The 13572-nt window shown below is 62.5% G+C and overlaps 2 protein-coding genes across 3 annotated transcripts in view; one reads left to right on the forward strand and one right to left on the reverse strand.

Moving 5' to 3' along the window:
* The window catches only part of SEPTIN9 (septin 9), a 144791-nt gene that overhangs the window by 116927 nt on the left and 14292 nt on the right, over nucleotides 1-13572 (reverse strand). The window contains exon 2 of one of the 2 annotated variants that reach the window (XM_072746523.1): nucleotides 12531-12587. In XM_072746523.1, coding sequence (XP_072602624.1) covers nucleotides 12531-12587 — 57 coding nt within the window. Of the gene's footprint in view, nucleotides 1-2583; nucleotides 3409-12530; nucleotides 12588-13572 lie in introns of those variants that run through there. The other variant, XM_025999847.2, reaches the window with a different exon arrangement.
* LOC112920665 (uncharacterized) lies at nucleotides 6118-9614 on the forward strand. Its single transcript, XM_025999479.2, has 2 exons — nucleotides 6118-6514; nucleotides 7139-9614. Exons 1-2 carry the CDS (start codon nucleotides 6136-6138, stop codon nucleotides 7780-7782), a joined length of 1023 nt encoding a protein of 340 aa, XP_025855264.2. The 5' UTR covers nucleotides 6118-6135; the 3' UTR covers nucleotides 7783-9614.

Here is a 13572-nt window from a genome sequence, read left to right on the forward strand (position 1 = left end):
GCTCCATGACTCATCCCTGCCCTGCTGACAAGCCCTCCGGCATCTTCCCCGGGCCATGGGGGCAGGGGGGTGCCTCTGAGAGGGCCGGGGCCACCCCACGGCCGAAGGGGACCCCAGGCCCCGGACCCACGGACGGGGCAGGAGCCCAGTGCTGCCAAGAGAAGGAGCGAGCAGACGGAAGGGTCCTGTGGCTGCCTGCACCTGCCCCAAGCCCCCGTCCCCTCCCCAGCAACTGCTCCGGGACAGGACCGGACAGACACACCGCAGACGCCAGCCCAGCAGGGGCATGGGCAGCGGCAGCCCCGTCTGGCAGGTCGGGCGGGGCACCCTGGCCCCCAGCCCCAGCTCTGCGCCAGCACGGGCGGGGCCCGAGGCAGCGGTCACAGCCGCCTTAGGGCGACACAAGGGGACGTGCCTGCAAGAAGGAAGGAGCCTCCGGGGACACCTCCCCTCCAGGACAGGCTCAGAAGCCCACCGGCTTGGGCCACGCCGGTCCAACCCCTTCACGCTACAGGCTAGGACACCGAGGCCCGGGGCCACGGGGTGCGCGGACGGAACTCGCTTCCCTGGGGAGCGGGGGTGCTGATTAGGAGCGCAGCTATAATTAAGGACCAAGGTCAAGATCTGAGCAGGGCTGGGGAGTGTGTCGGGAAAGGGCCCGAGGATTCCCACTGCCCTTCCCATCTGTAACCACTTTCTAACTGAGCTTTGAAAGAAATAAGTAATTTTTAGTGACAACGCATCCTTATGGGAATTTCATCTCAGGCACATCCTGAGAGAAGGTCCCCTTTCTGTCCCTCGCGGGCAGTCCCAGCCCAGGGCGGGGGCGCCTGGCGTGGCCGGAAAGGTGCCCAGCTGACCGTCTCCAAAGGCAGTTTAGTTCAGTTCACGGAAAGCTCCTGGGGCCTGGCTGGCCCAGAAGGTTCCGAAGGGGCTGTCACTTCCCAAGGGTCTCCTCCCCGGCTCTCTCCTCCCCTGGGGTCACCCACCCGGCCGTGGCGCGGTCATCTGTAAAACGAAGGCTGGACCCACGGCCCCGCGGGGCCCTGCAAGCCAGGCTGGTGAAGTGGCCTGTCAGGCCCTGTCCCTGCCCCGGCCCCACAGCCCCTGTCGGCCCGGTCCCTGAGCCGCCACCGGTCTCCACGGCTGCCCCTCCTCCCGTGGCCGTCCAGCAGCGCACGCGTGCGCACACGCACACTCAGCACACACACGTGTGCGCACGGCCGGCCAGCGGCTCTCCTCCCAGTGGCTGCCCCATCGGCCCTGATAGCACATCACGATCTGATCGCCCCCTGCAACAGCAGACAAGGAGGAGCTCTGGGACGGACCACCCGTTCCTGGGGAGCCCCCGACACGCACAGTGGAGGCAACACACGCGGGGCTGTGGCCCTTGTGGGGTGACATTGTGAGCCCCACCAGGGCCCAGGGGTCAGCCCAGAGCAGCCGAAGCCCTGGGGTGCCCCAGACCTGCCCGGCGTACCGGTCCCCCTGGGGGCACACCGTGAGCAGGAGGCACTATGACGACGGGGACTTGAGATGTCAGACGCGACGCGGCCACTTGAGATGTCAGACACGACGCGGCCATGGCCAGCGGAGGGACAGAGGGCCTCTGACCCAGATGACTCAAGGCAGAGCTGCCTCCTTGGGGTTGGCTCTCGCGCCACCCTGATGGCTCTGTGCCCGCTCCGTGGGGGCTGCCGGTGACAGCGGCCCGTCTACGAAGGGCTGGACCCCCAGGGGGAGCAGGGATCCCTGGTTCAGACCCCGAGGGCCCAAGGACAGACCATCTGCCCTCACTCCGTGGCCTAACGTGACACTGAGACACTGAGACGTTTTAAAATGCGATTCTGCTCCAGGTTCTGAGCGGAGTCCACGTCTGCTCATCTTTCCGGCCCATGGGGTCCCTTGGTGACCCTAGAAGATCGTCACTCCCCCTCCGCACTGTCGGGTTCCCAGGTGAGCAAGGACCCCAGTGACACCGCTGGCCCCAAGGGCATTCGCCTTGGTTAATGTCCCCAACGGGCCAAGCTCTGAATGCCATGCATGGGCACACGCACACACACACAACACACGCGCGCGCGCACACGTTTGCACGTCTCCTCTGAGCACCGGGAGAGCTCCACCCCTGCAATCAACTCCTGGGAAGGCACCAAAATGCTATTTCAGGGAGGAGACCGAGGCGGCCTTGAAGACTGGACTTTGGCTGGCAGCAGAAACACTAACCACACGGTGGACAAACAAACCAAGTAGCGGCCCAAATGCCGCCACCCCAGACGAGGGCGCCAGCCGCGGGTCCCCCCCACCCCACCCCTTCCCAGAGCCCGGGCGCCAACGGTCGCAGCCTACAGATGCAGAAGTGGCCGGCTGGGGAAGGAGAGAGAGGAGCCCCGGAGGGAGAGCAGGGTTTCAATAAAAGCCAGACTTGGTGAAGCTCAGCTCTGGGAACGCGGCGTCCCACGACCTCAGCACAGTCGCGAGGGAAAGAAATATGTGCACAGGAATGAATCAGAGTGACCCCGGGCGCTGACTTCCCGAAGCGGGGCCGGGACTCTGGGTTAGGGGAGGGGGCAGCGAGTGGCCTACCTGTGATCCGGTCTCTCTCCATTACTACGGATATATTTAGCAGCAGGCGGTCCCGGCGTCCCCCTTTCCAGAGGCGTCCTCCCCTTCTCACCCCCGACGCCCTCCCTCTTTCTGCCTCCTCCTCCTCCTCCTCCTCCTCCTCCAAAAACACTCTTTGTCTGGTCTAATTTCTTCAATCTGTTGCAATCACGAATGCATCCAAATTACCACATTTCCATGTGCTGATCATATGTTTGTGCCCCAAACTGAAGTAGCATTGTCTCTTGGAACCCGGAGGGAGAAGGGACCCGAGGCAGAGCCGAGAGGCGCGGAGGCGGGGCGGGGGCCGGACGTGGGACGTGGGCCGCGAGCCTCCCGCAGCAGCTCCTCCCGCGGCCCCGGCCCGGCCGGACCGCCGTCTGGGCTTTGTGCGCGGGGCTCCAGAGGTGCGGCGTGCGGCTTCCGGAGGCTTCTCTCCACCCCCTCCAGCCCCGCCGCCAGGCCTGCTGCTCCTTTTTAATATCCACTTGGAGAAGCTTAACTTAGCCTCTTGGAAACCAGCTCACAGTCAAATTCCTGGCGACTTCCAAAGTCTTTCATTTTCCCCCCGTCCCGAGATGCTACGTTTCCTCTGGTGGAAGCCTTAGAAAAGCCTAGTTTCCTCCTGCGTGCCCGCCTCGCCTTCCCTGCGCTGGGGGGGCGGGGGTGCGCACCCCACCCTGACCCTGGACTTGGCCCCAGGGAGGCAGGCGGCCAGGGAGGGCTCCGGAGCACCTGCCCCGACGACAATGACTACGAGGAGCCCGGCAAAGGTGCCCCTGTGGCCGTCCTGTCGGAGGCGGTGACATAGGCCACTGGCCGTCCCACGGGGGGGAGGGGGCCTGCGGCGGGCGCGAGAGAGACTTCCTGGAAGGTCCCACTGACTCATGAGTCAGTGCGTCCCCAGCTGTCCCCGGGGAGGGAGCCTGGCTGCTCAGCACAGTTCCCCACACTCAGCACTTCTCTGGGAGGGCCCCCCCCAAGGCCAGGCGGTGGGGGGGGGGGGCGGCCTCAGCAGCTTCCTGCACTTCCCTGGGGTCCTCTGGGGCCCCGTGGGGCTCCTCCCCGGGCAACCTCGGGACCCCACCAGCACCTGACCAGAGTCCGTCAGAGCTGGGGGGCCGGGGGGAGCACCCCCTCTGCTCTTCAGGCTTCTTTCCTTCGGGAGCTCAAAAGTGGCAGCCCTTGGCCCGAGACTCGGAAGCAGGTTTTGTCTGCCAGACCCCATTAAAAGAAAATGCACATTGGTGCCCACGTGTCAAGGGAAGCTCAGGCGATTTTGCTGGGAACTCCAGATGTCCCAGTTCTCCTGCAAAAGGGGGCATCTGGCCACAGGGGCTGGTTTGAGGAGCACTGCCCCTCCTTGCATGAAACAGCATTGGCCAGTTTGCTCTGATTTATCCTGAGTTTGCATCCCAGTCCCACAGGGTCCCACATGGCCACATAAGCATGTGTTACGGGGGACGACGGGGGGGGGGGTGGGGGGGGGGGGGGTGGGGGGGCTCCGTGCACACCTGCTGGATGGTGCCGGCAAAATTCCCATCCCCTCCTGCCTGGGACAGGACCCCAAATGTGGTCTCCTTTGTAGCCAGGGTGTCTCCTTGGGGGTGGGGGACACCAAGTAGCAACCATCTCCCCACCCCCACCCCCGCTGGATGGTGCCGGCAAAATTCCCATCCCCTCCTGCCTGGGACAGGACCCCAAATGTGGTCTCCCTTGTAGCCAGGGTGTCTCCTTGGGGGTGGGGGACACCAAGTAGCAACCATCTCCCCACCCCCACCCCCAAGCGGAGCCTGGGGCTGGAAGCCCCAGAAGTGGCCTGTATGCTGAGGGAAGGTGGGGGGGCGGTTTCTCAGCCAAGGGAGGTCCCAGACAGGCTGAATGACAAGATATCACATCCTAATCCCTGTAAATGGGACCTTTTATTTAGAGAGTCTTTGCAGACTGGATTACATGAAGGATCTTGAGACGGGGAGATTAGCTGGGATTATCAGGCTGGGCCCTAAATGCCATCCCTTCCATCCTCCTGACTCCTTTAGGAGGGGAGTGTCGAGGTACAGACACAGGGGAAGGGATGCGAAGGGAGAGCGGAGACAAACTTGAAGGCCCCTGCTTTGAAGGCTGGATGCAGCCACAAACCGAGGACCCCACAGTCCCCCAGAAGCAGGAAGAGGCCAGGAAAAGATCCTCTCCGGGAGCCTTTGGAGGAGCCGCGCGCAGTCCTGCCCACACCTCGATCTCAGACCTCCAGCTCCAGAACCTTGAGAGGATGCACTTGTGTGGTGGCAAGCCACCACGTCCCTGGCCATCCGTTCCAGCCCCCCCGGGGACCCACCCAGACACCGCGGGCCAAAGGCCAACGTCCCCGTAAAACGTCTTCTGGTCATTCTATTCCGTTCTGTTTGTTTGTGTTTTAAATATTTTATTATTTATTCATGAGAGACACAGAGAGTGAGGCAGAGACACAGGCAGAGGGAGAAGCAGGCTCCATGCGGGGAGCCTGATGTGGGACTCGATCCCCAGGCCTCAGGATCACAACCTGAGCCAAAGGCAGAGGCTCAACTGCTGAGCCACCCAGGTGCCCCCATTCCATTCCCTTCTAAAAACATCCTGTTCAACCAACCACTAAACAATCCTTGCATTAAAACAATGGGAATCATGGAGATTTTTGTTGTTGTTGTTTACTCATTAACTCTCTTTCCTGACTTTGAAAAAGTACTCTTTACTGGTTTTTCTGATTGTAAACATAATATCCGTTCATTGTATTGAATTTAAAAACGACAGAAAACACATAAAGAAGCAGCCCCTATGGGGCAGCCCGGGTGGCTCAGCAGTTTAGCGCCACCTCCGGGGCCTGATCCTGGGGTCCTGGGATCGAGTCCCAGGTCGGGCTCCCTGCGTGAAGCCTGCTTCTCTCTCTGCCTGTGTCTCTCCCTCTCTGTCTCTGTGTCTCTGATAAATAAATAAAATCTTAAAAAAAAAAAAAAAAAGAAGCAGCCCCTTTGATACCACGTGGGACTCTCTCCGACACCAATCCCCACCGGGGCAAGCAGGTCCCGGAAGGCCCCGCAGACAGGCCCGCCGGTGGAAATTCTGGGGAGGCCGGGCCCTGGCTGGTGGTGGGCCCTCCCGCAGGCGCCGAGCGCGCAGGCTGTGATTTCCCTGCTGTAGCTGGTACAGCTGCCGAGCACAGCTTTGACCCTGGGTTCTCCCCCGGCATAGTTTGGCTCAACGTCCATTCCCCCAGCCATGCCTAAAAATCCAAGCATTCTGGCCCAAGCAGGGGATAATTTGAAACCAGAAACCTGGCAGCGCGGATTGGCTCCAGTGAGGCCGGGGTTAGTCATGAGCCAGCTCAGAGCCCAGGCGCAGAGGTGGGGTGAGGCCAGGCCGTGGGAGAAGGGGGCAGCCAACCCCCCGCCGCTCACCACCGCTCACCCAGGGCCAGTCTAGGCACCAGCACTCTCCACTCAGGGGGAGGAGGAGGCGACTGGCCAGGCCAGGCCGGACCTGCATCCCCAAAGTGGGGTCCCCATGTGGCTGCATCCTCCACTGACAGGGCTCTGCGGTTACATAAAACTAGATGCCTGCCTTAGATTCCTCCGGCACATTAGCATAGTAAATGTGGTGAGTTGTCCCTGTGAGGGGGCTGGGGCTTCCTTCAACCCAGCACTTCCCAAATTGGACCGACACCTGCCATCTGGGGGAGGCAGGACCCCCCCACCAACCGGCAGGCCCCGGCTCCCAGCCACCGGCCCACGTCCCCGGGGTGGGCACCGAGGCCCACCAGCCTCTTCCAGACAGTCCTCAAGCTGGTATCTCTGTCCTTCACCCCCCAACAGCTCTGCACCTGCCATCTGCACATTGCTGACCGCCACCGATGTCACCATCACAGCGAGGGGCACGGTACAAGGTAAGGAGGAGGAGTTCGAGGAGGGCTTCATCTTTATTTTTTTTAAGATTACTTATTTATGATAGATACAGAGAGAGAGAGAGGCAGAGACACAGGCAGAGGGAGAAGCAGGTTCCATGCAGGGAGCCCGATGTGGGACTCGATCCCGGGTCTCCAGGATCACGCTCTGGGCCAAAGGCAGGCGCCAAACCGCTGAGCCACCCAGGGATCCCCAGGGCTTTATCTTTAAAGATGCGGCTCGGCCCCGTCCGTGAAGCACACCTGCCCGTCCCCCACACCCAGGAGGGAGGGGACACCCAAGTAAGGGGCGTCCCCAGGGTGCCCTGAACTCCTGCCACCAGGCCAGGAGGATGCTTCCGAGGATGTGGGCAGCGTGGGCCCCAGGAAGGGGTCGGCAGGACCAACCCGTGGACTTGTCCCCAGTGCGCATTCTGAGGAGGGGCCGTGAGGAGGTGGGCGAAGGGGAGCCCGGCCGAAAGGAGACTTCCTGAGGCTCTGGGCTCAGCCTCTCGGGCCCCCTCCCCCCCCAGCGCTGAGTCCTCCATAATCTGCTCCATGCTACGGGGAACTCGCTCTAAAAAAGAAAAAAAATGACTTTTCCATTCATTTCCTGCTCATCCCCAGACTCAACGGCTGACGTCTGCTTCCCGGAGTTAAAAGAGCTGCACCCCGACCCCCACGCGCCAACCCCTGGCGCCGACCCTCCGCAGCCGCTGCGACGGTACCCACCAGCGGGGCGGCCGCACCCTGGGCCGGCGGATCCTGGGCCGGGCCGCCTGCGCTCCTCTCACGAAGCTTCTCTCTGCTTCTTACTGTGCAGCAAGTTTCGGCTGCTCCTAAATAAACACAACGCGGCTACCATCTGCCCTGGGGACTGCGGCGGGGGTGCCGGTGCCGCCTGGGCCGGCCTGCGCCAGAGAAGAGGCCCAGATGGGCCAGGTCCTGCCCGCACGGCCCCCGCACTCAGCCACCCATCCCGGGCCGCAGCCAGGCCCGAGCTGGCACCGTGCGGAGCAAGGGGACCCACGGGGTACGCGGGCCAGGGAAAGCCTGCCCCGGGGCCCCCCAGGTTGGAACTCCCCCCTGCCAGGAGCAGGTGTCTCTCACTCGATGGGGGCCCAACATCCTGCCTGCACACGAGGCGCCCTACAAACGCTCGCTGGGTGAACAGCGGACTTGAGGACCGCGCCGTGGACCGTCCCGACCAGCACTGCCCGGCGGAACTTTCCGCGATGACGCCAGCGTTCTCCATCTACCGCCTCTCATAGGGCAGCCACGTGTGCCCACCGCGGAACGGGTGTGCTGCCCCCCCGCTCCCTGGGGCCACCGCATGCTCCATGAGTTTCTTCACCAGAAGACAAACAGGGAGAAAAGCTACTTTTCAGCCAAGGCAAAAAAAAAAAAGGCAGATACTTCTATTTTAAGCTTGTCCTCTGGCCGGTGGTCCCAAGTTTGTCCTATACCAAGCTCAGTCCAACAATATTTACAGCCTGCCAGCTGGCTGTCGGAAGAACATCCAGCCCTGGGGGGGGGGGGGGGGGAGGCCAACCTGCTAACGGAGATGGGACAGGTGGGGTCAAAGTCACCCCAGAGAGACGATGCCTTCGGAGGTGACAAGGTGCAGGGCTGATCCTGGAGCTGTGGCCCTGGGAAGGAGGGAGGAGGCGGGAGCGAGAGCTCGGGAAGGGGAACAGGAACTGCGGTTTATCCTGCAGGGACAAGGGGACCGAGGGTTCTCTAAGTAAGAGGCCCAAGACGGGTCTGTGTGGAATCATCACGTGGATGGAGCCTACAGCCCAGTCCTGGGCACACAGGCGGGTCTCGGTAAACGCCACTGCACGCTGACGGGAGCAGAGCAGCCTCCGTGGGGAGAAGGGGTGCGGGTGAGGAGGGACACTGAGGCCTGACCAGGCCCAGGCCACGAGGCCGCCCATCCAAGGGTCATGTGGGGGGACGAAGAGGAGTTGATAAGATCTCGGTGACCTGAGGGTGCCGGGCGTGGGACAGAGGTCAAGGACGACGCTGAGGTTTCTTGCTTGAGGACCGGGGTGGAGAACCGGGCTGACACACGAGACATGAGAGAAACAACGGAGGAGCAAGTGTCAGTGGGTGGGCACAACGGCACCAGCGAGGGGTGCCTGTGGGGGCCCAGGGCGAGCCCCAGGGGCAGCCAGGCCCCGGCAGTGTCTTCCTCGACCACCCCCGTCACAGAGGCACAGTCTCCCCCTTTAGCCCACGTGGCCGTGACGATGGCAGCTGGGCCCTGCGGACAACGGGGTGTCCTGGCGGGAGGCTGAGGTTCACGGGGCCTGGAGCAAGGATGGAGGTGGGGGGACCCGGGGAGCAGCGGGAGCATCCGCTAGGGGATCCCGTGGGGCCCCTGCTCGTGAGTGGAAAGGGAAGAGACGCAGCCCAGACAGCAGCGTTTCGGGGAGATCCTTCGGTGGGTAGGGGTCGTCCACCCGCAGCAGCCCGCGGGGCGGTGCAGGCGCTTCCTGGGGCTGCCCTGACAAACCACCACCAACCGAGAGGCTTTAAAACAACAGAAACCGATCCCTTCCCAGCTCTGGAGGCAGAAGTCCAAACTGAAGGTATCGGCAGGGCCACGCTTCCTCCGGCGGCTGCGGGGAAAACCCCTCCTGTGTCCTCCAGCTCCGGGCCCCGGCGTCCCCGGGCTCGTGGCCACCTCACTCCATCTCTGCCTGCTCCCCTGCGCGCCTGTATCTGTCCCCTTCTTGTAAGGACCCCAGCCATCAGGTTCAGGGGCCACCCTAATTCCAGCAGGATCTCACCTCAAGATCCTTAACTAACTTGAGTTAACTAACTAACTCAAGACCTATTTCCAAGTCAGGCCACTTTCTGAGGTTCTGGGTGAACATGAATTCTGCGGGGGATGTTATTCAGGACCCTACAGAAGGGATGAGATGGGATGCCCGGGGGGCTCAGTGGTTGAGCATCTATCTGCCTTGGCTCAGGGCGTGATCCCGGGGTCCTGGAATCGATGCCCGCAGGGAGCCTGCTTCTCCCTCTGCCTGTGTCTCTGCCTCACTCTGTGTCTGATGAATAAATAAATAAAATCTTAAAAAAAAAAAAAAAAAAAGAAGAAGGAGAAGAAGAAGGGATGAGGCCACCAACCCCAGAGCACACCGGATATCAGGGCAAAAGAAGGCTCTGAGGGATCCCAGCGGGGACGGTGGGGCAGGCTGGCTGGGCCGGGCCGCGGGAGGTGAGGACGCTGACAGAGGCAAGTGCTGTGGGAACCAGGACAAAGGTTGGCCGGGGACCGTGGCCTGGAGGCAGCCGCCCAGAGAGGCTGTGGGAGGCCCAGAAAGTCGGTGAGCGTGGGAGACCAGACTGGGAGGCCACTCCGGCGGCCTGAGTGTGGGCATCATCTGCCTGTGGACACACACGTGTGCACGGGGCACATGAGAACGTTTCCGGCAGCGTCTGTCACAGAGGGAAGCTTCCGTGGGCCTCCAGCAACCGTGGGTACATAGCTCTGCCTGCCTTCGCCTGCGGTCAAAATAGATGAACTAAAGCTACGTGGGCCCCGCGTGGGTAAGCCTCAAAGTCAACCCGTCGCGTGAAAAAGCAAAGAGTAACCAGCAGCCGACTCCCCTTGGACACTCGATGTGATGCTGCCGGTCTGCAGGGCGAGACGCGTGCAGTCCACAGGCAGCAGCACAGACATGCCCGGCGGTGCCCAGTTCTGAATGCAAACGGGTGGTCACGGGGCGCCTGGGTGGCTCAGTGGGTGAGCGTCCGCCTTCGGCTCAGGTCGTGATCCCGGGGTCCTGGGATCAAGTCCCACATCGGGCTCCCTGCTCCGCGGGGAGCCTGCTTCTCCCTCTGCCCCTGCTCGTGTGCTCTCTCTCACTGTCTGCCTGTCTCTCAAATAAATGAATGAAATCTTAAAATCTGTTTTGTTTTGTTTTTCTAAAACAAGCAGGTGGTCATCTTGGTGGGAAGAGGCATGGGGAGGGTGACTCGGGGGCTCAGACCACACTCGCAACCCCTTATTTCTCAAGGGGAATATGGTGGGTGCATGGCTGGTTGGTTATTTTATTCTTTATAGTGTATTTTGTATGTCTACCAATTCCATTAAAAAAAAAAAAAAGAAAAAGGACAGAAAATGAGTGAGTTCATCGAAGGCTTGACCATGGATGTGGCTTGAGCTGATGGGCTGCGGCTTGTGCCAGAATCGGCCATCTGCGGCCTGGGCCCAAACACAGCCTCGCGAAGACCCTGAGCTCACAGGGGCGGCGGCGGGGACGCTGTCATACGGCCCTTTGCCCTCTGGGAGGACTGGGGGTCTGGGGTCCTGGACGCAGGAGACCAGTCAGAGTGTGGGCGAGAGGTCAGGCTGCGGGGCAGGAGCAGGACCGCGGCAGCTCTGAAGGGGGATCCTGCAAGGGCCAGAGGGACTGCGGGGAGCTGAGAAGCTGGGGGTCCAGGGAAGAACCCCACCTGGCCCCCGGTCGTAGCCCCCGGATGGCAGGGATCAGAGAAGGAGCCAGGAAGACAAGGAAAGGGTGTCCCAGGCCAGAGCCTGCACAGCCCCCCCAGAAAGGATTTCGTGTGTCAGCAGGCGGTCCCAAGCGAAACCCAGATCACCGGCTTGCAGCTCTGGGCTTTGGCAAATTATGCCTTAGGCTTCCAAGCGGAGCCATGGAAGCGGCTGCCAAGTGCTGACGGCACAGAACCGGCCGGGCTGAGCACAGGGCAGCGATGGCCAGAGGAGACGGTGTCCACACAGCCCGGGGCGCCAGTCTCCCGAGACCTCAACCCCAAACTCAGGAGCCTGCTCGCAGCCCATCACGGGGCAAGGCCCCGGGACCCAGCCCGGCTGCTGGAAGGGAGGGAGGCAGAGAAGCTCTCCGGCTGCAGGGGCAAGGAGCCCCAGACAAAAGCTGCCCCAGAAAGACGACGGGGCTGGGCAGTCCAGTGGTTGGTGTCCCGCCGCAGCTGGGGGGGGGCGGTCGGGAGTGGGGAGCTCTTGCTTAACCACGGATGTGAATCATGCAGCCGCCCCGGAGACCTCCAGCCGGGCGTCACCCTTCCCTCCCCACACCCGGCCCCATCCCACACCACAAGGGGCCTCCGACACAGCCCTGTGGACATCCCGGCCTGTACACCCACACGCCCCGACACTACCACCCCCGTCCTGGGCGAGGAGCTGCCCCTCGGCCGCCCCGCCAGCCGGGGGTGCCCAGCCCACGGGCAGGTGCCACTCCGATGGTTAGCCCTCGGGGCGGTTTGCAACGGCCCCGGAAATGGGCTCAAGGCCATTGGGTAAGGAATTCTGGGGCGGCCAGAATGATCCAGAGCTGTCGAACTTCACAGCTGCCGGCTACATGTGGATATTAAGTGGAAATTCAGTTAATTGAGTAATTGTACACAAGTGACTGAATGAGTAAAAAACTCAGTGAGGCGCGTGGCCACTGTACTGGACAGTGTGGACGTGGAACCGCCACGGGAAGCTCTGCTGGGCAGGGCTGGTCTGGGAGGTAGGATGTGGGCTCTAGGGGAGGCAGGGCCCTTCACCTCTGGGCCTCAGTGTCCTCTTCCACAAGAGGCCACCAGCACGACACACACACCGAAGCAGCAGGGAGAAGAGCTCGGCCAGCACCACCGGGAGCCCGTTTACATGACACGGGTCAAGGCTGCGTGTCCGCTCTGTCGCGGGAGCACCCTCCATTCTGCAGGGTCACAGGGAACAGGCACCGTGGTCCATGGACCCACCGGCCCAGAGCCGCTCAGAGTCAGAGCCTCCCTCCCTCGGGCCGCCCGTCCCTGGGCACCTCGGCCAGCGCGCCCTATGGCATCCACGTCCACCTCTCCCCTCTGCCCTCTGTCCTGTACCCCCAGGCCTCTGCTGTGGTCAACGGGCCTGAAAGCCACCTGCAGCAGAGCCACCAAAGACAGTGCCTCCCTGGGCAGCAGGGAAGAGGCCCCACTCACCCGGGAAGGCAGGCGGGACGGAGCGCTGGGGATCATGGCTGAACAAGCCACTTACCTGGGCCAGTGGGGTCGCCAAGCTTCCGGAGACGGTTGCTGGAGGTCCGCGTGACTCCTAAAGACAGGGGCAGAGGGCAAAGGTCACACAAGGCCGCTGGGGGGTGGGGTGGTTACCACTGGGCATCTCCTCACCTGTCCTCCTGCCATGGGCTCCCTCGTCCTCCCAGGTGACACCCAGACCCGGTGGCCACCAGCAAGGACAGCCACTGCCGTCTGGATGCCGGCCGCTGGTGGGCACCAGGCCAAACCCTTTGCACACATTTCCCACCTTACAGCTGAATGTCAGTGGGGTTGAGGCCACACGGCTACTAGGAGTTGAGCCCAGAATGAACTCAATGTCCATCAAACTCCAAAATCGGGGCTTGGCCAAGGGTGCCGCACCACCCTGCCTGTCTGCAGGCTGGCGAGTGGTGCTGGCACCCAGTCAGGCACCAGCCACCCCCTGGGACCATGCACGTCTACCCGTATCGTGAACTGAGATTTCCCTGCACCAGGGTCCTGGACGCAGCCCCCTCTGCTCTGGGGCCGGGCAGAGCCAGGCTGGATGTGGGAGGGTGGAGGAGGAGCTGCTCTCTCCCACACCCCCAGGAGGGAGCAAGAACAGAGCCCAGATTAACACAGCCTCGTGCTGCACGTGCTCCGTCCCCGCACACACCCCTGGCGGCAGCGCGTGCTCCCCGCAGAGGCTTAGGGCAGGCAAGTCCCAACTCGAGGAGGTTTGCTGAGGTGCTAAGCCGAGCAAGCCTGAGGCTGCCAGGAAGGGTATCCGTGGGATCCGGAAAGGGCCTGCCTGGGCAACCAGGCCGTGCTTTGGAGCTGCCGGGACACCCCAAGTTGGCCAACAGAGGCCCTCCCCACAGACAGCAGGAGGAGTGCAGAAGGGGCCCAGGGCTAAGCCAGAAACCTGCCTGCGGCCTCCACCATCTGACCCCCACCCGGAACGCTGGGGTCCCGAGCACCTCCACAGAGGCTCTTGTGACATTCATTCATTCCCTCATTCGTCCCACAAACCCGCTGCTGAACTACGGGCAACGGCGAGT

This window comes from Vulpes vulpes, chromosome 2 (genome assembly GCF_048418805.1).
Source record: "Vulpes vulpes isolate BD-2025 chromosome 2, VulVul3, whole genome shotgun sequence".
Classification (NCBI taxonomy): Eukaryota; Metazoa; Chordata; class Mammalia; order Carnivora; family Canidae; genus Vulpes; species Vulpes vulpes.